General features: G+C 38.3%; 1 protein-coding gene across 3 annotated transcripts in view; it reads left to right on the top strand.

Moving 5' to 3' along the window:
• The window catches only part of RABGAP1L (RAB GTPase activating protein 1 like), a gene marked incomplete at its 5' end in the record, with an annotated part of 248,601 nt that overhangs the window by 169,282 nt on the left and 56,410 nt on the right, over positions 1-22,909 (top strand). For 2 of the 3 annotated variants that reach the window (XM_080623940.1, XM_080623939.1), the window contains 2 exons: positions 11,301-11,468; positions 18,937-19,065. In XM_080623940.1, coding sequence (XP_080480066.1) covers positions 11,301-11,468; positions 18,937-19,065 — 297 coding nt within the window. Of the gene's footprint in view, positions 1-11,300; positions 11,469-18,936; positions 19,066-22,909 lie in introns of those variants that run through there. The other variant, XM_080623938.1, reaches the window with a different exon arrangement.

Below are 22,909 nucleotides of genomic sequence, written 5' to 3'. Positions count from 1 at the left end.
GCTGAACAGAGGTTAGCAGTAGAACAGTTGTTTAAAAGTGTGATAACCTTGAAAAGGACTAAAATCTTTAATTCACGGAAGTCATACTTCAAGTCAAGCTGGTTTTTTTTTTGTATGTGTTTAATAATAAGCCCAATTTCTTTTACCAAAAAGTGCTCAGTCTTTTCAATTTATATATATTCCACAACATAACATCATAACATGATGCTTATCCAATTGAACATTTCTTTTTGGCTGTTCAAGAAGAGGAAGATTTAAGGAAGTATTTTGTCAGTCTTTTTATAAATGATTTCTAAATTTAAGAGCTTTAAGTATTGGTTTTAATACTGCTAATAGCGGTTCTTAAATATGTGTATATATATACATGCAGTATGCTGTATCTGCTTGTTCTGGCAGTGGTAGGCTCTTGATGGTAAGGGAGGTGTTATCCTGGAATAATACTTCTGTGTTGCAGCCAAAAACAAGTACAAAGAAGATACAGGTAAGTAGGATAAGGTTCCAAGTCAGAAATACCGAAGAGCATAGTTCCATAGTAGTAACAAGATGGAGCTGGTGATTATATAGCATTAGCTATATAGCATTATGACTTGCTTTCAGCAGGAATTGCTGTTCTCTTAGGGAAGAAAATAATTTTCTACTCTGAGACCTGAAGTAATTTTTTTTTTTTTCTATGCAGATGTGTTCATAATCTCTCCTAAACATTAGAAACAAAGTGGTTTAGCATACCAGTCTTTTTAAGTTATGGAAACATAATGTGCATGCTGCAGAGAAACCACTTTAAAAACTGAGGTCTTGTTTCTCCAATTCTGAAGCAAATGAAAGCAACTCCTAAGGATTTGTTCTTCATTAAAAGAGAATGATTATTTTCTCATCCATAATCTTTTGGATTATTTTTAATTTGGATGAGGGAATCCTTCATCAGTGGAGTATCAGAGTCTTTATTGTGTAAATGTCATTTTCCTCACTTCCTTGTGAAGTGTGTGCCTCTCAATCCCTCATTAAGTAACACTAGAATAGAAGCTTTTATCTTTAACTGTTTTGTACTCAGTGCTGTTTCTCACTGGTACAAGCAGCTGCTAGTATTCAAAGTGAATGCTTGTTAGTTTTGAAATGACAGTACTACTGTGGCCAATTACCTGAGACATCTTGATGCAGTAATCTTTGGAAAATAAACGTGTATTTAAGACGCGAGGGGAATCCTTTCCCTTTCCTTCTCCCACATTCTGAAAATGACTGTAGCAAGGAACGGCTAGAGGATGAAAGCTCTTTAGCTGTGGAGGCCGTATTTTGTAATAGGACATTAATCTGATTTCTTTTTGAAGAAAAAACAGAGTCTTCTTTTCTGTAGCATCCAAATGCAATGCTTTCTAATGCGTATCGCTGCTTTTCATGTACTCAACAGTATTCTCGTCCGTCAGTCTCTCCAGCTGGTGGCAGTATTTTACGGTTTGACATTAATCAGTTATGTCATGCAGAGACTGCGCTTTAATTAACATTTAGTAAGCTGAGCTGATAGAAAATTCAAATCCCTCACCTTTCATTTTCTGACCACCAGAAAATACAGTCAAGCTCTATGGTGTGAAAAGAGCCCCAGTGCTGAAAAAAGCAGTGTAGAAAACTGTGGTTAGAACAGTTGTTTAGAACAACTCAACAAACAACAATGATACTTTAATTTTTAAAATCTGAGTTAAGATCATTAATTGAGAGTAAGAGGGGAAATGTCCATTCCAGTGCCAGCGTACTTTCTGACCCCTTTGTCATCAACTAATTAGTTTCTTGGAAATTACAAAGTAAACATTAAAATCTTCACATACGCTAAGAAAACATATCACTACTAAGCTTTCTTTCATGTTTTAATATTTCAAAACCAGCTGAATGCATGCTTTATTTTAGAATTAACAAGATAAACAGGTACTAAAATATGTGAATGTGGAGAAATCAGGATTTAAGTTAACTGCTGTTGTAGTTACTAACTACTGAAAAGGTAGGGAATAGTACTTGTTAACTGGAAATGCAAGAATGAACCACAGGCTTTTAACATAGGTCCGTATCCAAACTTACTTTTTGAGAGTTTATCTATTCATAGAGTGTGATTCATAAGAATACTTAAGGTCAGCATTTAGGCTGTTGAGCTTTATCCTGGGTGCCTGTTAAAAACATGTTGCTTAATGCAAGAGGAAGGCCATAGTTTTGATGACAGAGATGTATAATATTCAAATTGAAATGGGCATACAATAGTGAGAAACAATAATGTATTTGTTACTGCTTGTGTTTCCCATCCAGTGCATTATTATGTTACAAAGATTCACTTCAGTACATATACAATCTTAAACCCAGTTCTTTTATATATCATTCCTTAAACTTAGGCGGATGTGAGCAGCATTTCTACTAGTGCTCTGGAGTTCTTAACACTTCTCCTCACTGCACGCTATCAAGTGATAACTGTAACACAAACAAGGCAGTTGTATTTCTTGGTTATTTCTGTTGCTACCTTTCAATCTCCTTGCTGTTTGTCAGTCTGTGCCCAACAGATTAGGGAGAAGCATGCCAGTTACAATGGCAGTAGGCTTCCTAGATTAAAAAAAAAATATAGTTCAAGAATTACCTTGGGGTTTTGTTATCTTTATATCATTCTGTATCTGAACTGAAAAGGACCTCCTGGGCCAAAGGAATGTTTCTTTGCTATATTATACCATTATGTGACATGGCATCCATTTCATAAACCTGTAACAGCAGCAGTATTGCTGGTGGAAGGCCATATCCCTTATTCCAGCTTAAGTTTATTACTGATCATTTTACACTTATCTACTCTGACGTCTACATTGTGCTTTCTCTGAGATAGTCCCCTTCCAATGACATTCACACTAATGTTTATCACCTTGAAGTATTTACAGGTACCACTCATTGTTTACTAAATAAACCAATATTCTTAGTACTTTTGAACTCTAGAGCGTCTTAGTAGTTTCCTTCTGCATCTGTATTAATCTTATTAGAAGTGAATGACTTTAAGAGAGGTCACACTATGTTTTCTGTATTGATGTTGTGTTTCCTTATTCTAGAAAATCTACTTTATCTCATAATTGAGGATTGTATTGTTCTCTTGCATTTGTATGAAATAGTATTCATGACTAACCAGAGGGTTCTACAAATACTATTTCACCACGTTAGAGGTGGATTTGTGTAAAAGCACACATTTTTAATAGAATCATGCTGTACTTCTGTATACATTTACATTTCACTTCTTAATGAACATAACAGTGTTTCATTACACTGAAAACCAACAAACATTGTGGGTTTTTTTTTTTTTTCACTTTGAAGACGTATCTGGGTAGACATCTGACATTCCCTGTCTTGGATTTTGTCCATCTCTTGAACTGCCACTTGCACCAACCCATAACTTTAAAATCAAACCTATAATTTTGTTGTGTGTAAAAGGCATAGCTCAAAAATTTATGCTCGTGAGAAGTGGACTTATCCAAAGATAGCCAGAGCAGTCATCCATTTTTGTGCATCTTAGATCCTGCTTTTCATGGGTAAGTTATAGCTATTCCTTCAGGGAGCTGTGCGCCTTGCAGTGTAAATTGAAGTAACCAGTGTGACATCCCTTGTGATTATGCCTCCCTTTATCGCCTGCTTCTGAAATTATCACTTGCCACAATTTAGCCTGGGGCATTAGAGTTTAAAAAGTAGCACAGTCTTTTAAAAAACACAAGGAAAAAGGCCAAGCAAGTAATGAAATATATTTTATCAGTCAGATGAAAGGAAGCGATATGAGGAACAGTTAAGGTGAGCAACCACATTCTTGTGTATCTTACTGAAATTTTGTATAGTCGTTCTGGCTAAACTTCTGAGGAAGTCAGTGAAAACCGGACAGGTGCTTATTTTAGGTAAAACTGGCATATTGTCAATGCAGATAATTAAAAAATGTGAATTGCCTTCCAGTTTGGCATGAAATGGGCCTTGTGTCCAAGAAATAAAACAGCTATTTCATTCTCTCTCTGCTCTTCCTGTGCATTTGCAATGGCTTGAGGAGCCTGAACTGGTTTTTAAATCAGCACTGCTGTAAGCCAGAGATTGGTTGAGGTGACATACAAGGGTTCCTTTCCAGCCTAAACTGGTTTGGATTGCAGGTGATCTGGTTTAGTCTACTCTTAAGTGCATTAAATCTTCAAAAGGCTCATTTCAGGATAAAACAGTGTCCATATTAGAATCTAAGGCAAAATAGATGTCCTTTGTACCATTTTTTTATAGCTTCTTTATGTGGTTGATCTCAGGGTAAGAGCTGAAGCTTCTGGTAGAGAAGAGGATTCTAACTCTCTGCTGCTAGAGATCAGAACCAGCTGTTCTGTTTTCAAGGTCTTCTCCATTAGGCAGTGGACCAGAAATTCAGTTTTAAAGAGGCTGTCAGATGTTTTTATATTTCTGTTTCCTAAATCGAGGACATCCTTTGACTGTAGGTTTTGCTGGGCTGAAGAATTCCTTCCTCAAACCTGCTCCCCCTACCCTAGAAACCAGTACTTGGTGACTTGTTGGAGATTATCTCTTAAAAAGAGAAATCTGTACCTGAAAATGTCCAGAATCGTTCAACTTCCAAACTACTGGTTTTCCAGCCTTAATATAACCAGTTTTATATTTTTAAATGCCTGCATTTATCTGCATGCTAAAAATCCATCCTGTCGTGACTAGTTACCTTCTTAGCTCATGTGATCTCCTCCTCACACATAGAATTAAATTTCTATTAGGTGAATGTTCACCACAAACTTTGCATTTTGGGGGAGGAGATGTGTTCTGCCTTTAAAGGAACAGAAGGCCAAAAGCAGGACTGTAGTGATAGGACAAGGGGTAATGGGTTAAAACTTAAACAGGGGAAGTTTAGATTGGATATAAGGAGGAAGTTCTTTCCTGTGAGGGTGGTGAGGCACTGGAATGGGTTGCCCAAGGAAGCTGTGAATGCTCCATCCCTGGTGGTGTTCAAGGCCAGGTTGGATGAGGCCTTGGGTGGCATGGTTTAGTGTGAGGTGTCCCTGCCCATGGCAGGGGGTTGGAACTGGATGATCTTAGGGTCTTTTCCACCCTTCACTATTCTGTGATTCTGTGATTCTAAATTGTAGGACTTCATCTCTTTAGCAGTTTTGAAGCCTCATTTATGTGTTGATGACACCTCTCCATTATATTTTCTACTTGTAATTTCTAGATGTTGGAAAATGATGATGCTGTTTCAGTATATATCAGAACATATAGTTCTGATAGATACTATTATTTTTTGTTATGAATTATTATTTTTATAATGATTTAAGTACATGTATGTCTCATGTACCTAGCAAATTTTGTGATTCTGTGCGAGAATTTTTTCTTAAGTAGGTAATGGAAGTAAATAAAACCATAAAAATAAACATTCCAGATGAGACTTGTAAGCTTATCTACCCCAGTATCTTGTTGGCAACAGTGGATACATGGGAAAAAAACTGTAAAAAAGGACAATAATAGTTTTGTATTTTTTTTTAATTTAATGGCAGTTTGTGTCTTGGAGACTCTGAGAAAGAAGTGGTATCTCATATTTAATAACTCTGTATGGATTGTTATTCCATGAGTTTGTCTGGTGACTTTTTGAACCCATGTGAACTAGTAGGCTCAGAGATTTTCTCAGCTTAATTATGTTTTGGTTTTGCTTTGAATCTGTCACCTATGTGAGTTTCGTGTGAGGTTCCTGGTTCCTGTGTTAGAAGGAATTTTGGGCAGTTAATACCTCTTCACTTTCTCCACACCACTCATAACTTTCTAAGTCTACATATCCCTCAGCAACTCTGTTTTCCAGGCTTAATAATCTTAGTCTGTTTTTTGTCTTTTCATTTGGAAGCCTCTGATGATCCTTATTCCCTCTAAAAATACTATTCTTTCTCTGTTATCTCTTTTTTGAGATAGGAGGACCAGAGGAATGCATAATACCAAAGATGAAAACACATAATGAACATACACTGTAGAATAATGGCATTTTCTGTTTAGGTCTTTATTCCTTTCCTATTTATTCCTGCTGTTTGATGTGTTTTGTTGACCTCTGCTGTGCACTGAGCTGATATTTTCATAGAACTGCCCACAGCAACTCCAGGATTCACTCCCGAGTAGGAATTGTCATCTCAGTTGTCATTTATATGTAAAATTGATATTGTTCCCCATGTGCATCAATTTACATTTGTCTACATTGACTTTCATTTACCGTACTATTGCCCAGTCATTCAGTCTCTTATGGTCCTTCTGCAGTTCTTTACTGTAAGCCCCTGTCTTTAAAACCCTGAACAATTTAATAGCATTTGTAAATGTTGTCACCTTATGATTCACCCTCTTTTCCAAGCCATTTGAGAATAGGCCAGCCAGCACACTCCATCAGACAATTCCATCAGATTGCTGATGGAATCTACTATGGAAATTAATTGTTTTATCATGTTTCTCAAACAATGATAAAGATGTAAACTTCACTAAATCCAGATCACACAGTTGTAATTAGACCTGAAGAATACTAAGGACAAAGTAATTTCTGATAAGGTAAGGGATGAAGTTCTTACTGTGAGCATGATTTAAGTCGTATGGATTTTTAGAGCTGTTCTGGTGCAGAATTTGCCTTGTCCTTTTTCAGGAATTAACTAGAAAAAGAACTTCCTTTTTTGTTCTTTGAGTTTTAGAGTCTGCTTAGCTTTACAAAGTCAGTAATTTTTGCTATTAAAATGTTAAAGGCAATCCAGTTCCTTCCTTTTTTTTTTTTTTTTACAGTTGATGTAGATGTTATCATACATCAGCATTATCAATTAGCAATTGATACATCAATTATGAAAATGTTTAGTTTATCTCAATACTGACCTTTCAGTACTGTGACCCATTATGGTAAAAATTCAATATTCCTGTCAACAGAAAGCACAGGATAGGAGACAAGACCAATTGGGGCTTTGCAGGAAGGACTGGGACAGAGGGAGGACACAGAAGGTTGGGCTGCTCACACAGGGAGAATGTGGGCAGGCACAGGAAGCAGAACAAGACAGAAACAATCTGTAGTGTTCACAAAAGGTTGTAATTTTAGAATTATACAGGTTGCCATTTTTTACAGGAAATTGTCAAGCCGTGTTAAACATGCAAGTAAGAACACTCATATCTGGTAACTGAACCACTGTGAACACCCAAAACTAGCATGTTTGTGTTCAGGCTTTGTGCACTCTTGGGAAAACAGTAAAAATAGAAGCTGCAATGGTCATGATGGCACATACATTGTTCTGCATAGAAAACAGTACAAGAAGTACAGAGCTCTTACTTTGACCATCATAAAATGATAGATAGAACCCATCATTTTGCATAGAATCCCATGAGTTTTTCCCAAATATTTTCTCTGTTTTTATGTACAGATTTGTGCATATATACATATATAGAATCATAGGCTAGTTAGGGTTGGAAAGGACCTTAAGATCATCTAATTCCAACCCCCCTACCATGGGCAGGGACACCTCACACTAAACCATGTCACCCAAGGCTCTGTCCAACCTGGCCTTGAACACTGCCAGGGATGGAGCATTCACAACTTCCCTGGGCAACCCATTCCAGTGCCTCACCACCCTCACAGGAAAGAACTTCCTCCTTATATCCAATCTGAACTTCCCCTGTTTAAATTTTAACCTGTTATATGCATTAATATATATGCATTAATGTTCTATAGCGTTCCCTATGTTCTTCTCATTTGGTGTGTTTTAAAGTACAGAAATCTATAAAGGAATGCCCATCAACATCCTTGGTATCTTGCTGCAGAACTCAGAAAATACAGATAATTTGAAGTCATATTCTGCATGGTTTTATTTGCTTAGAGAATATTTCACCTTTAGCCACTTATCCTGAGTTCACTGGACTTCAGCTGTGTACATCTGAGCAGATCTAAACTGTTTCGGAGCCATTTCATGGGTGGAAAGGTCAGAAACAGAATGTAACTGTACTTAAAAGACTAGATATTGTATGACATGGAAATTAAAGCACAAAGAAATACCTGTTTATCCTAAGACATTCTACTTAGTGTGCAAGTTACTTGCTTATGGTCCTTGTTTTGTTTTTAAATTTACTTCAGTCAGGCTCTTCTGAAGAGTGCAGGACAGTAATTGAATGGCATGGATAAGAGAAGTGAAGCTTACATGAAACAAAAATCACATTTCCTGGTCAGACATAGATAAAGATAAGATACGGTCTTCAGTGAGGATGCAGAAGTATTTAAGAATGATAGGGAGTGTAAAAGATTTCCAACTGCAAATCCAAATAAGGGTTCACCGTTACACCGCGTGAAAGGATTTCCTGAAAAACACAGAGCCTTGGATTTCAACTGATAAATAAAGGGGGTTTTGTCAAGCCTTGGGAATTTTTGGATTTTAGGGACCTTATTTTAAAACAAGAAGTCCAGGCCTGATGTAAAAATCATAATGATGGTAGTAGACCATATCTTTTGGAAAGCTAATCCTGTACTTAATTTTCCTCATTCCTAAAAAATTTGCACAATATTTAGAACCTGAATTCGTCTGAGTTTAGCTGCTGTTGGATCCTATTATAACTTTCTAGAATTGAAGACTTGATTTAATAATCACTTAATTGCATTTTTCATAAGCCCAGATTTTACCAAAAATGAACCAAACCTGAATTTCTATAAGGAGAGTTAGCTATTAGATTAAAGTCTGATTTATACCAGGAAGAATTTGAGGCTTTTTGTACAGATGGTGCTCTGAATTGTCTGTCTTCATGCTTGTTTTGCCCACAAGTCACTAGTGACTCTGCCCAGGATAATACATGCAGTATAAGGCTCTTATTTCTTCCTTTTCAATGTTTTGAGTGATGTTTTCATTTTCATGTGGAAGATAGAACCTAATGTTTCTAGAATACCATGTTTAACAGTGTATGGTTTAATTAGATGGAAACACTTTCAAAATTCAGAAAAAATACAAAGCCTTTAAGCCCTTTCACCGTACAAACATACAGTCTGGTAAGCTGATACTTCAACCTGTGGTGGACAACTGATTGGCATTGTGGTGTTTACCTATATACATAATAATAACTAGATGATAAACCAGAATCTTTGCAATTGCACGGATAGGGACTTTGGAAAGTATAAGAGAGTTCTCATCACAGTCTTCACTTTAACCTTAAACCAGAATGAAACGTGTTGTTTGTGGTTTCTTTTCTCTTAAGAGAGTAATGGCTTCTCTTGAAAAGGACCTCAGTAAATACCGCTGATCTCAGCCTAGAAAGAAATGCTGTAGCTTCCACCTCTTCAAAACCCTGTTCTGTGGTCTAGTCCATATGGAAGATTTTCCTCTGCAAAATAATGTTTCACAACCTGAGATACTTAAATCAACTTTCGTAAGACCACCTGTATTAAAAGCTTATTTAATACTACACAAAATTTGCAGGTACTTTAGTTGTCTTAAATCCCGTATCACCAGAGGATTAATAGCTGGGTCCTCATTGTCATCATTTGTCATATTTGACCTGTGACTTCTGCTGGTTCTGCTTTAATTGTTTTCTCACCTGTTCTGTGTGTCACCGTGATCCAAGGTGACCTGTTTGGATGGGCTACCTTTGGTAATAATGTCCTGGTTTTTAAAAAAAAATTCTGGGAGCCCACTGTGGTGCTGTAGCACAATGAATGCGAGTAATTCATGTTTTCTCATTTTCTCTGCTTTTTGCAGTACTTACCTAGGCTTGTTCACAGTAACTTATGATGTTATGATGTTAAGTATGATTTTCCTGTTTTAACTACTCATGAGTGTGTTCATTATTTCAATTCAACAACACCATGCTACAGATTTTCACTTGGCATTAGTATTTAAGCTAAATATGGTTTTCTTGACATGTTAGACAAATGATGTTCAGATCTTAAGTAATGCATTTGCAGAAGTGTTTGCAATCAATGTTTTTTAGATCCTAGAGCTCCTCACAGTATTTTAAATTACCACCTTTCTGTATGTCAGATATGTATGGAATATTACTGTCTGCTCAGTCTGATCAGAAATGCATATTGTTCTGTTGCATAGCCCATTTTATTATTAGGCAATTCAAAAATGAAACAGCATAAAAACATGCTTTCTAAAATCCAGAGCTATGAAATGAAGTAATACCTGGCAGATGACAAAGGTAGCTGGACTGTTCCCTGCACAGGAGTGATGTGAGGCAATTTAAGGTGTGACATCATAGCATTTTCCTTACAAAATGCAGTTAACTCCTAGCATCGATTCATATGCATGTGCTGACATCATTCCCCCTCTGCCCATCATCTCCAGATTTAGAAATGACTTCTGAGAACACAGCACTGGAAATTATCGTTATTTAAATTATTTAATTCAGTCCTGCAAAAGCTATGCAAAGATGGACTATGGCTTCTCAGAAGCTGCCTGCTGCTCTCTCCTCACCAGCAGGCCATCATGATGTCCTTGCCCCTCTTCTATTCATCATCTGTGAGGGATGAGGTTGTCCTGCCCTACCTGCCCATCTCCAGGTTGCACTGAGTCTGTATTTGCGTTATTCCAAAGCAGATTGAATACAAATCATGATATTGGCTGGCAAGCGAATTTCTCTCTAACCGTTCTAATGGTTAGGGGATGCAGCTCATGTACCGTGAGCCTGGGATTCAACAGCAAAAGCCTCACAGCTGAATTGATTTAAGGTAGATAGGGAGGGGGAGCTCAGCTGTCCAGCCGCTCACTATTGGCTTCTTATTACGGCATTTTCCCCTGAGAGGCTCATTCACCCCCCTTCTCCTCCCAGCCCCCTCCTTGCCTACCCCTTCATTACTGATTCACAGCGAGAGGCAGCAGCGGCAGCCGCCACGCTTGTCACGAATCAGAGATTGCAATGAGCTCATCCTTTTCTCTTTGCAGCTTCAGAACTGCCCTGGCTTTATTGCTCTTACTGCTGCTGCTATCTACTTGCTCACACATCTACAGACACTGAGCCCTGAAAGCTCTCCGTTGCCTTTCTCTTATCTGAGCTTTTCTGCACTCATTTGCTGCCATTTTCCTGCTTTTTAGGTACATTTTTAGATCCATGTTTTCTGTGGTTTGCTTTTCAAATCTACTTTGGACTCTGGCTGAGGCGGCACAGTGGATCATATTTTTCCTTGATTCTTAGCAGAGGTGCTTTTCTCTTTCTGAGAGAAGGACAGGCATTGCTGTAGGCAGCCATCCGAACCCATTGCAAAGGTCTGAGGCTGGCTCTCCTCATCTTGCACTTTTTAAAATTGTGGTTCAAAGCCTGTTTTTCTCACTCTGGATACTTACTACTTGCTGCTCATGGAAGAAGGGGTACCTTGCAAAGCCCCAGCTGCCAAGCTCACACCACCTGTCAAAAAGTCCCAGGACATGCATGACGAAAGAAGCAAGCTGGTGAATGAGTATGCATGTCGGGTGCTGGAACTTCTGGGAATGGGGCATCGCCTATTTGTGCCTCGGCTGCTTGCGGTGAGATCACATTTTCTTGAAATAAATTTGTTGTGAATTTGCCATCTTCCCTCCCAAACCTGCTTCCCCCCCCGCCCAGGATTCTTGGCACTGAATAGTAGTAGCATGAAACGTCTCTTATTTTTAACACTCAGCTTGTCACAATCCATCTCCTAAGCACTGAGTCTTCTTTTTTCTTTTGATGTGAGCTGGGAAGGGCTGGACACTAGTGATGCTGATGGGGACCGGTGCCACTCCTTAACTAGCTTGCAGGGCTCACAACCAGGGCTGTCTTATAAAAAAATTCTTTCCTAAAGCTGAGAATGCTTTTGTTCTCAGTCCTGTAATGATTCCAGATAAGCAGCATGCCCAGTCTACTTCTAGATGCTGATGGAAAGTGCATTAATGCTCAACATTTCAGATTTTACACTTGTGACATCAAAGTCACAGTGATTTTAAGCATTCATAAGAATTCAAGCTATGATGATGTTTTACGGTTTTCTGCTGTTTCTGTGATTTTGAGAAGGCAGTTGACAGCATTTAAAAAAGTTTAAAATACATGCGTAGAATTATCTGGAAAATAAATTGTTAAAGGTGTTTTTATCCATCATAGCAAATGATATCTGTATGTGAAATAGCCTGAAAAATGCATGGCATGATACAGCACAGAGAAGTACGCCTTTATCATTTCTACGGCTGTACAAAGCAGACTAAAACACACAAAATAGTAGTGATACAGAAGTCACTACCTAGTCCTAGCTGAGTCTGCTCTCAGGTATTGTAACTAAACCTGGCTGCAGCTTAGAAGTACACTTGGTTGATGGTCTTGTACGCCAGAATGTCATTTTTATGTTATGCCTATGAAGACAGTTCTTCATAGATCCCATCCCATTTTCTAGTAGGATGATGCCTTTCTGTTATGTCCATGCCCTGTGCAGTCCTATACTGTAGTTATATACAGTGAGCTGTCTAGCATTTTCGCTGTGCTACTGGAGCCTATCTCCACCTCCTGCAGTACACTCAGATAAATGAATGTGTTCTGTGTATTATGATGTATTCAGTGTTAAAAAAAGGGTGGGTGTTTGAACCAGTGTGTCCCTGCACTGTGAGATGTTAGGTAAAAATAGAAAAATCACAAACTCTCTGACTGCTAGTAAGCTGAAGATGAATTTGAATATCTACAGTCACTTGTAGAAGTGAGTTTAGCAGCTGATAATGCATGGTTAAATCTGTTGTATGTGTAAGCATTATTCCAGTTTACCTCCAAGTGTACGTAAATATTCTTCCATCCCATTCTGCTTGATGGTCTTTTGGGCAAGGACTGCCAAATCATTCTGAATTGTTTTGTGATAAGCTCTACGGAAATTAGAGACAAAACCACTAAGCTGTCTTTTTTCACTTAATCAGGCTTTGTACCTGGCCCTCCAGATGGAGAATACCAGGAAACACAGCATACTTTGTCACCCAGGCAGCTTACCTTTGCTGGATGATATAAAATTGCTTACTGAAAAAAAAAAAAGGGGGTGGGGGGAGAACAGAGACAAAATAATGCAAATAATGCTTGTGTTATTAGAGAGTCTTGAGTCGTGACTTATGGAGTCAATGTGGTTTCCTGTCACATTTTATTAGCTAGATATACCTTTTCTGACATACATTCTTTTGACATATACCCCTTCCATAGAGGAGGAGAGACTGTGTTTCTGTTAATTTTTTAACAATGAGAAATCTCTGAGGACCAAGATTTTGTACTTTGATTGGAACTGCAGGTACTTCAGAACCTCAGTGTTTCACAGAATTAACAGCTAGCTTTTTTTTTTGTTTTGTTTTGGTTTTGTTTTCCTATGTGCATACGCTTCTCCCTGTGCTGTGGTTTTGGGAATAAATGCCTAGGACAGGCAGAACATGTGCCTGTAGTGTTGTAGTGTTATGTGAGGAGTATGTTCTATAACCCTTTAGGCCAACCTTAGTCACATCACCTAATCACTGCATCAGCTAACTGTGTTGATGGACAGGTGAAACAGCGCTAAATCTATGTGGGTTTACCCACTTCAGGATGACTATGGGTGAATGAAGCTGATAGTTTCTGTGTTTGCACTTATCCACATTTCATGAGTGTTTTATGTGTCAGAATGAACACTGCCTTTGTAAGTCTGGAGCCACATATAAACACAGTGGTGAAATTTTGAGCAGAGGGATACTACTGGGTGTACACAAGATCACTGCTGTATTTATGGATGCCAGCTCACTGTGCACAAATTCAAAGCTGTATTTTCTTCATAACACTTTTGTACCAGTGTTTTGCAGAGAGTACAGGTCTTATTTAGGGTAAAATGCATTTGATAGTGTAGCTTTCACAATAAAGAAATGGACATAAGCAATGCCAATAGAAGGAGGTTTTTGATGTATTGTACTAAGAGTGTAACTGTAGCAGTGTACCTTTACCTATAAAACTTTCCCAGGCCTGGATCCCAAGTTTATCCACCCTCATGCTCTTTGGCAGCACAGAATGTCAACTTCATCTTCTTGGAGTCACTGAACAGATGTCAGGTCTGTGGCTTGCATTTAAGGGCAGCACAGTGCAAAATCGTGCAGTGTGCAGCATTGCAGTCTTGTTGCTGCCAGCAGAAAAGGAGCTATCGTGTTAGAAAAAATAGCTCACATACCTTGATCTTACATTCTGTATCTTAAAAGAAGTTAGAACCACACTGTGTGTGTTATAGATTAAGTATTATGCTCTGAGAAATTAGTGTGAGGATACTAGTAAACATTTTGAATTTGCCAGTAGCAAATTAAGTAGTGGAGTAGAGTATGGTCAGATTCTTTTCAGCCTTTAACTTGGCCTTGTTCCTGACCACGTTTATTAAAGTGTAAACCAGGCAGATTATGCTCATTGACATTCTGTAGGAATTCTAAATACACATACTGTATACGTAGAATTCCACGGAAATTGGTAAATTTTATCTGAGGAGGAAGAATGAAATTAAGCTAAGGTAGTGTGGTTGATCTGAAATTTCTTCTGCTATATTAGTTCCCAGGTGGGAATAGAAGTTTTAGATGATATAGTCAGTAATAAATGAGTCTGCAGAATTAATAATTGAAGACAAGAGAAATTAAATTAAAGAAAAAAGCAAAGGCTTTGTCCTTTGTCTTAATCACATCTCCTAAATGTTTTGGGGAAAGCAGTAGCAACGTTATTTGCTTAAAAAAAAAGTAAAATAAAATAAAATTCTGTTCCTGTTTTCTGGACATAAGCATTTTTTCAGAACTTTACCTTTAGATTTGAAAGTTTTGCTAGTACTTGTGGGAAAGGACTTTCCCTTGGTTTCAACTCATCCATATCAGATAATTTTAGGAATACATTGAAATACTTAAGCAACGTGAGAAGGACATTTCAGGGTTTATTTAGTCAAACCCTAAAAGGCAAACTGAGACTTTTGGTCGCAGTTCTCACTGAATTTCCTCTTTTTCCTGTTTTTTAAAATGTATTTTTAACTAAAACTATTTTGACTATTTGAAAGCTGCCTTTAGAATAATAAAAGATACCTTGAAGTCACTGAGTGCAGAAAAATGCAATGCACCTGCCAAGCTTTAATTATTGGTTCAAGAAACTTACAGATGGTTTTGTGAAATAAGTTGTTGATGAGTTCCACAAGCTGAGTGATGTGAACCAATGAATTTACAAATCCCCGCCTGTCAAACAGCTGCCAAAAGATTCCTGAGATGTCTTCATGATTTATTGATTAAAACCACAAAATGTCAGGAAATGTGAATCTCAGAATGCCAACATTGCTATTTTTTACTTTTTTTTTTGTACTGCATATGTCTCTCTCTATATCTATAGGCACACAATGGTTTTATGTTGCTTCTGGTTGCTCTCAAAATGTTACTTCGATTTTTTGTGGGTTTAGTAGTGAAACTAATTTTTTGATCAACAGATTATTTTAATGAAATTGAAATATTCATCAAAGTAGAGCTGAACAGTATAGGCTCTACCACTCATTTTATCAAATTATACAATATGATGGTTTTTATTTCCATGATTTGCCATTATTCTTATGGGATTTCCATTGACTAAAGATCTTTCAGGATTGAGAACTCAAAATTCTCAAGCTACAATTTAATAAGAGTAGTTTGTTGGGGGCTATTAAAATATTATTATAACAGTGATTCAAGCAGAAGCCTAGAAGAGTTATTGTAACTTTAAATTTTTTACATGTAATGGCTGATTTTCTGATGTACATGCCTTTGTCTTTTTTGGTATTTATTTTTAAATGAAGTGCTATGGACATAAAGGGTGGGTGCATCTGCCTTTCTGAGGTTTGGCAGGTTAAAAAAAAAGTTTTAGAAGTTTTTATTTCTCCTCAGATTTCTAAAAAATTCCAAAACTCTCAATGAATTATGTTAATTTTAGAAAAAGAAATTAAATACAAAATCAAAATGTCTAGTCAGGACCTCTAGGAAGAATACATGCTCCAAGATAAGATAGCTCAGCTTCTACTGAAATGCTAAAACTTTGGGAAAAAGTGTGTTTGGTGTTTGTTTTGTGCTGGGAGCAACTGTCCAGAAGTCTTAATTGAAAACACCTTCCCACACTATTGGAAGCATGTACCAGCCAGCCTGTATTGGAGCATTGCAGTTATCTGAGCACCTTCTGTATAAAACCACCAACAGCACCAAAATGGGTTTACAGATTGGCTGGTATTCCTTTACACCTGGGGTTAGAGTTGTGTCTGGGGCCGTGTTTCAGAGGAGGGTGGGAGAGGCTGCCATTGCATGAGGAAGAGGAGGGTACTGGAAATGCAGGAGAGCTTGTCTCACAAGAAGGCAAATTTACAATGTAATAGGGAAATCTGTTTGAATTGTATAGTGATCACAGCTGTCAACATCTCTGAGCAAGAAGGTGAGAAATCGCTTTCAAGTAAGCTGGCTACCAAACCATTTACTGCTTTTTGATCAGCATTACCCAGCTGAACTTTGCCCAGCAGCAGCTTGGTTGCCAGCATGGCTTTTGGCAGTGATGCTGTGCGCTGCTGGTGCGACAGGCTGCTCCTACCATGCTCTACAACTTGCAGATAATCCTAAATACAGCCCATTGTGCAGATGAAACAGTGATCTAGTCTCAAGTTTGGCAAAAGCTTATCTAACCTCACTAAAACTCAGGCAGGAGAAATAGGATTGAGGAAACAGGTGTGTTGGCCATAGCTGCATTCATGAGTGGATCTGACTCATTAGATACCAAACTGCACCAGGTTTCTGTCAACACTACATTGGTCTTGTCTGATTGAGTCTCAGCCATATAGTCCTTCTGCCAAATTTTTGTGGACAGAATCAGATGTGATAGTTTGTAAAGCTGAGCATTTCTCATCAGTATCCTGAAGACAGGCTTTTTTTGTGTCCCTGCAGTGATGACCCAGCAGCTTCCTTGGCTGCGAATGAAGGAAGGATCAAATAGATCTTGGAAGAACTCTAACGATTTTGATGACAGAAAGTTGTCTATATTAAGAATGCTGCAGTCCTGGGGAAATGAGTATGCTGAAGCTACTTTAGTTGTATTTGGAGTTTTCGTATGCTTTCCTTGTGATTGATGTAGCAGAAACTACTACAATAGAGCCTGTTAAGGTACACAGTATAATAATCTCCAGAAATACGCAGGTTGATTGGTAAACATGCACAACGTAAATTTTATCCTTATGGACTCTTGAGGACATCAAAGGAGATACTGGTATACCTGTTCCCAAAGTGAAAGGTTGGGCACAGCAGTGATGATTAGCAATGTTGTGGTGGCACACCTCTGATGTCTGCTCATGCTCTCCATTGTCAGAGATACCGGATAACCCATGAAAATACCCTCTTAACTTCTGTGACTGTACCAAGTTTGGTACATAACTTAAAATCCGTTCAAGAATCCTTCTCTCGTCCCCCCACAAAATTACTATTTTTGATAGACCCTCTGGGGGGGGGCTGTAGCATTTTCAGCAGAAATGTGGAATATATTAAGCTGGGTTTTGAATATTACTGTTACATATATGCAGCACCATACTGAAATGCAGTTTGCTTTGGGAAATACTGTGTCTGTACTTTGAGAAGGGCTTTTACATAGCAGACATAATTATTTTCATGTAAATGGACTGGTGATGCTAGTTTGTGGGGTGTATAAGGAGGATTCATAAATAAAAGTAAAATTTTGTCTGCATTTCAGTGATAATTATATTTAACACCCAAGAGAAATATCAGTATAATTGAGCCTCATCTCTTGCGTGTCAAAGGCTGCACGGTTTTCCCCAGTTCTCCCTGTGTAGAGCCAAATCTTTTTTTTTGGCTGCAGTGTGTTTTATGGAAAGACATCTGAAATTGGGGACAGAAAGGCTTTTGAGTGGTTGACAATATAGTTAAGAATCAAACTTTGAAACTGTGTATGTAGTACATCTGCTGTGTATAACAAGGCAAAAAATGACTGTATTACTCATGAGAAGGCAAAGGATGCACACATCGAAGTGTTGGCAGTGGTACTAGAGCAATTAGTTCAGCAGTTAACCTTAACCAGAGATACCTGTGCTGCTTCTGAGGTATCTGTAATAATACTTTGATACACAGTGCCAGTCTTCATGAGCCTAGTCATCTTTGTTCACTCTTTTTGGGTTAAAGATCTTGACATTCACATTTTTGACATGGTGTCCTAAATGTCTTGTCTGGACATTCATTTTCTGTGAACCTTATAAAGGAGTACCAAGGCTTGGTATTTCATACTTGCTAAATCTCTTGATGTAGTTCTTGGCAAATCCGAAGATGAATACATTTTTCCCTGTGAATCATATTATTCCATCAGTAGCAGAACTGGATTAATGTTGAATGTTTAACATTTTCTGACCTGCTAGGCTTGATACCACACCGAGAGGTACAGTGTTATGAGAGATGTAGAAATAAGCATGTAAAACATTTTCTGGCACAGTGTTCTTTGAGAAACTGTGTCACAGACTTCTGCACATTGACTTGCTGATGCCTTTTATGAGTCATATGCATTTCTGCTTCTGCTGTTCATGTCTGCAACCATATATATCTATATATACATTGTCTTTTTAGGGCAGCATTATGAGAATCAGCAATGGTCTAATGCAGACGATCTCTGGAAAATATTACAAATTTTCCTAGGCTTTTATTTTTTGCCTGGGTTTTGTTTTTTTCTTCACTGAGTGACATCTTGACAGGCTGAGCCAGAATCCCTTTCTTATCCTGCAGGTATAGAAAGATAAAATAGATTAATGTGTTACAGTCCTCTGATGGTGCTGCTCTGCTTGGGATTCCTTGGATATGCTTTAGCCTCTATTTTGTTTTATGAGATAGGGGCTAGAGAGCTGATTTCAAGGATGACACTTTTGAGCTAATGAGAATGCTGGTGGTTTGGAATACATTCGGCAAATGACATATCTGGTAAAAGAGCATGACTGCCATGTTCTCAGTGTTTACTGTAGTTCCCTGTGTTTAATTGCAGACCTCAAAAGAGGACCTTCTACAAGCTGATTTTGAAGGAGCTTTAAAATTCTTCAGGGTTCAGTTGCCCAAGAGGTACAGAGCTGAAGAGAACGCCAGAAGACTGATGGAGCAAGCCTGCAACATTAAGGTAAGGGTGGTCTTCGTTTCTCCTCACTCACCTGGATTTTTTACAGGAAAAGTAATGTGCAATGTTAAGAATGGCAGTAGCATGTGGAAAGTAAAGCAATGAAATCATTAGTTTATTTTTATAAATATTTGTATATTTATACACACATGCACGCACACACTTTTTATATTTAAAGAAAGTAAAGCTCTGAGGTTTTCCATCTGTCTGCTTTGGTACAAGCTAAAAATTTGAAATAGAAAACTGATGCATGATCAAACTGAATTATCAGAACTTGCTAATTCATTAACTGATGATTGTATTAGGGTAGAAACTTAGTTTTGTTTCATATCAAGCTTACCAAGACAGAATAACTTACGTTCTACCAGATCCAAGATGGTGGTACTTTGAATATTTGAACCACAAGTATTGGGTATGATGAGGATGAGGGACAGTGGCTATAAAGTTCTCACTATGTCTCTTCAGTCCCTCTTAATTGGTGACAATAACCTGGCTTTTAGACAATTTTTTTCTACTCTCTAGGAGTCAAACAGTTCTTACCGTGTGGTCTTTTTCCCTCAGAAGCTTGGTGGCTTCAGCCTGTCATTGCTGTCCTTTGTCTCTGTTTCCTCATTGCGGGTGGTCCTGTGGCTTCCAGCCTGGCTTCCTGTTGGCAGAGGTGACATGCTGTAGCTTTGTTGCGGGTCTCTGACTGCCTGGTCATCTCTAGTATGGTCCCACCAGAGTACCGGCTTTCTAGTCTAGGTGTAGCAAGACATTTCTCATTGTATGTCAGTTCCATTGCTGTCACTCATGTTCTTGCTTATCAGTACATGCCATTCTTATAACCTGTTCTCTGTAACATTTCTTCTGGTTCTTTTGCACGCAGACACCTCCATTCATACTTATTTCAGACTATCTTGTTATTTGTGTTATGCATCCCTACTGAGTGATTATGTGATGCCTTGACTCTGTTAACTTGATGTTCCACATTAAATTAAAACACACAAGGGTTGAACTTAATTCACAGTTTTTATTTATTTGGATCAACTTTTCTCACTTTTGCCAACTAGAAAATCGTTAGAGAGCCAAATCTGAATCACAGGAATGTAACTTCTGACTGGAAATGTCATTTTAAATATGAGAGAAAATCACCTCATAATGAAGAAGGTGATCAGGAGTCATCAGCATGGCTTTATGAAGGATAAATAATGCTTAACCAAGTTAATAGTCTTCTGTGATGACTGTCTTGATGCATGAGAGGAGAGCTGAGAATGTTTTTTATTGCAAGTATAGACAGTGTCTCCCGTAACATCATTGTAGATAAACTGACGATTATGGACAAGATAAATGGACAGTGAGGTGAACTGAAACCTGGCTAAATTACTCTATTCAGATGGTTGTGATCAGGAGCAGGATGTTCATCTGGAGGCCTGTCATTAGTGTTGTACCTCAGAGCTGATACTATGACCAGTACTATTTAGACTCATAATAAATTACCTCAGTGATGGAGCAGAGAGCACCCTCAGCAAGTATGCAGATGGCACAAAGCTGGGAGGAGTGACTGATGGACTGGATGGGTGTGCTGCCACCCAGAGGGACCTTGACAGGCTGGAGAAACAGGCCAGCAGGAATCTTGTGAAGTACAAGAAAGGGAAGTGCAAGGTCCTGCACCTGGGAGGACCAGCTACACACACCAGTACCTGCTGGGGGCCAGCTGGCTGGAAAGCAGCTTGGCAGTAAGGGAACCAGGGGCCCTGGTGGACCTTCTCCTCTACTCAGCCTGGTGAGATACATCTGGAGTACTGTGTCCAGGCCTGGTGTCCCCAGGACAAGACACAGCTACAACTGTGAGCATCCACTGAAGATTATTAAGGGATTGGAGCAACTCTCCTGTGAGGAAAGGCCGAAGGTGCTGTGGCTGTTCAGCCTGGAGAAGAGAAGGCTCAAGGGGATCTTATCACTGTTTGTAAATACTTGGTGGGAGGAACTGAAGAATAGGGATCTAGGCTTTTCTCAGTGGGGTCCAGTGAACAGGCAAGAGGCAGTGGATACAGAAAGAAATTCAAAAATATTTATTTAAAAGCTATTTATATATTTATAACATCATGGTGATCAGACACAGGAACACTTTGCCCAGGGAGCTTGTGGAGTCTCCATTTGTGGAGATATTCAAAACACAACTGGTCCTGAGCAATCTGTTGAACTTAGCCCTGCTTTGAGGGGGAGGTTTAGACAAGATATTCTCCAGAGGTCACTTCCAACCTCAAGTATTCCATGATTCTATGATTAGGCATTATAATCATGGTGCTTATTTAAAAACAGAAGCTAATAACTGAAGGAGTTGACATGCTCAAATAGGAAATTAAAGTCTTGATAACCACCACTAGAAGAGGTCCTAGGGAATGCAGAGGTTTTATATGAAGAGTAGTTGTCTGTCTTGCTGAATGCAACAAAACTTGTTTTGTTCAAAAAAACACCCCAAACAAGACCCTGAAACATTTATTTTTATTTCCTGAATTGAGGCACTGTGTGTCTTTCAACTGCTTCTTGTCTGTATTGATATTTGTAGACTAAACACCAGATGTTTTTAGAGAAAGTATCACCCAGTGTGTGCCAGGGAGTATTTTCTTTAGGTTTCTAAGCTAATTACTGAGGCATTAAAAACATGAAAATAGAGTCATGGTGCGGCCAGGTTTCATAGTCTGGCTTTGTCTTTTCCAGTGTTTCTTTTTATTTTTCCCTGTATTACCACAAAACAAAACAGGCATTTAACATGTAATAAAAATCCACCTCTCCCCTCCCTCCCCCCCGCCCCAAGCTCTAGCCAACATTGTTCCAGGGAAGTCAAGTGAAAAAATACTTGATGTTTCTTCTCCTTAATTTCACAACTGTTAAGTTTAACTCAGGATTTCAGGACCTTCCCCTTGGATTTTGAGGGTGATGCCTTGGAAATAGTTTTATCCCATTTTTAAAACAAAAAGAATTAGCATTAATCTCTCCCTCAAGAAATCGCTGCAAATACAGGGGAAAAAGCTCGTCTTGAAAACTGTGTATAAATTATGGTAGAGAATGTCTCATTCAATTAAGGATTATCCATGGTGATTATCCATAGTCTGAATTTCATTCATTTAACAGGAAGGAAATCACTGTGAGCAAAGTCAGTGGTGATTTCCAGCAGGTGATTGTTGGGTAGTATTCCATGGTTTCGGAATGTTTTGAGCTAATTCATACTAATAACTAATTCATATGAAATAATACGGCCTATGAAACTTCCCTTTGTTTTTGTATTTTGCATGTTATATGCATATATTCAGAGTTAGGGTCCTGTTACTACCTGGCTATATTTGGCATAGTAGCCAACATTTACAGAATAGAAGATACATTCATGTGAAAGAGACTGAATGTGTGAAGGCATCTGCTGAGACTCTTAAGGTAGATAGAGCCCAATATTGTACACATTTCTCAGCTCCAGAAAGTCAAACAGAGGAAAAAGACATAAATTCTCCCAAGTATGGTGTCAGATGCTGATTTAAGGGTTAGTGAAATTTAATAAAAGATGAAAAATTAGAGTTAATGAATGTGGGGTTGTCCTCCTTTGTTTCCTGTTGTTTTCTAATCTCTAGTGGCCATGCCTTTCATTTCCCACTGGCCTTTAGAGAGGGAGGGCATGTTCCTCCTGTGTGAGTTCTGTCTTTGTAAGGTATTTCAGAGTTTTTTTCTGTCTCTGGAAGCTCAATTTGATAAACAAATGAAGAAAGAGCTTATTCTAGATTGATGAAGGTTAAGCTTAATGGTGCTATCCTGTTAAAACCACTAACATGTTCTGCATACTCACTAAATCTGCCTCAACTGCCTTTTGCATCTT

Source organism: Psittacula echo, assembly GCF_963264785.1.
Source record: "Psittacula echo genome assembly, chromosome: 7".
Lineage (NCBI taxonomy): Eukaryota > Metazoa > Chordata > Aves > Psittaciformes > Psittacidae > Psittacula > Psittacula echo.
Note: the sequence above shows the minus strand (reverse complement) of the source record. Positions and strands in the feature narration are given on the sequence as shown.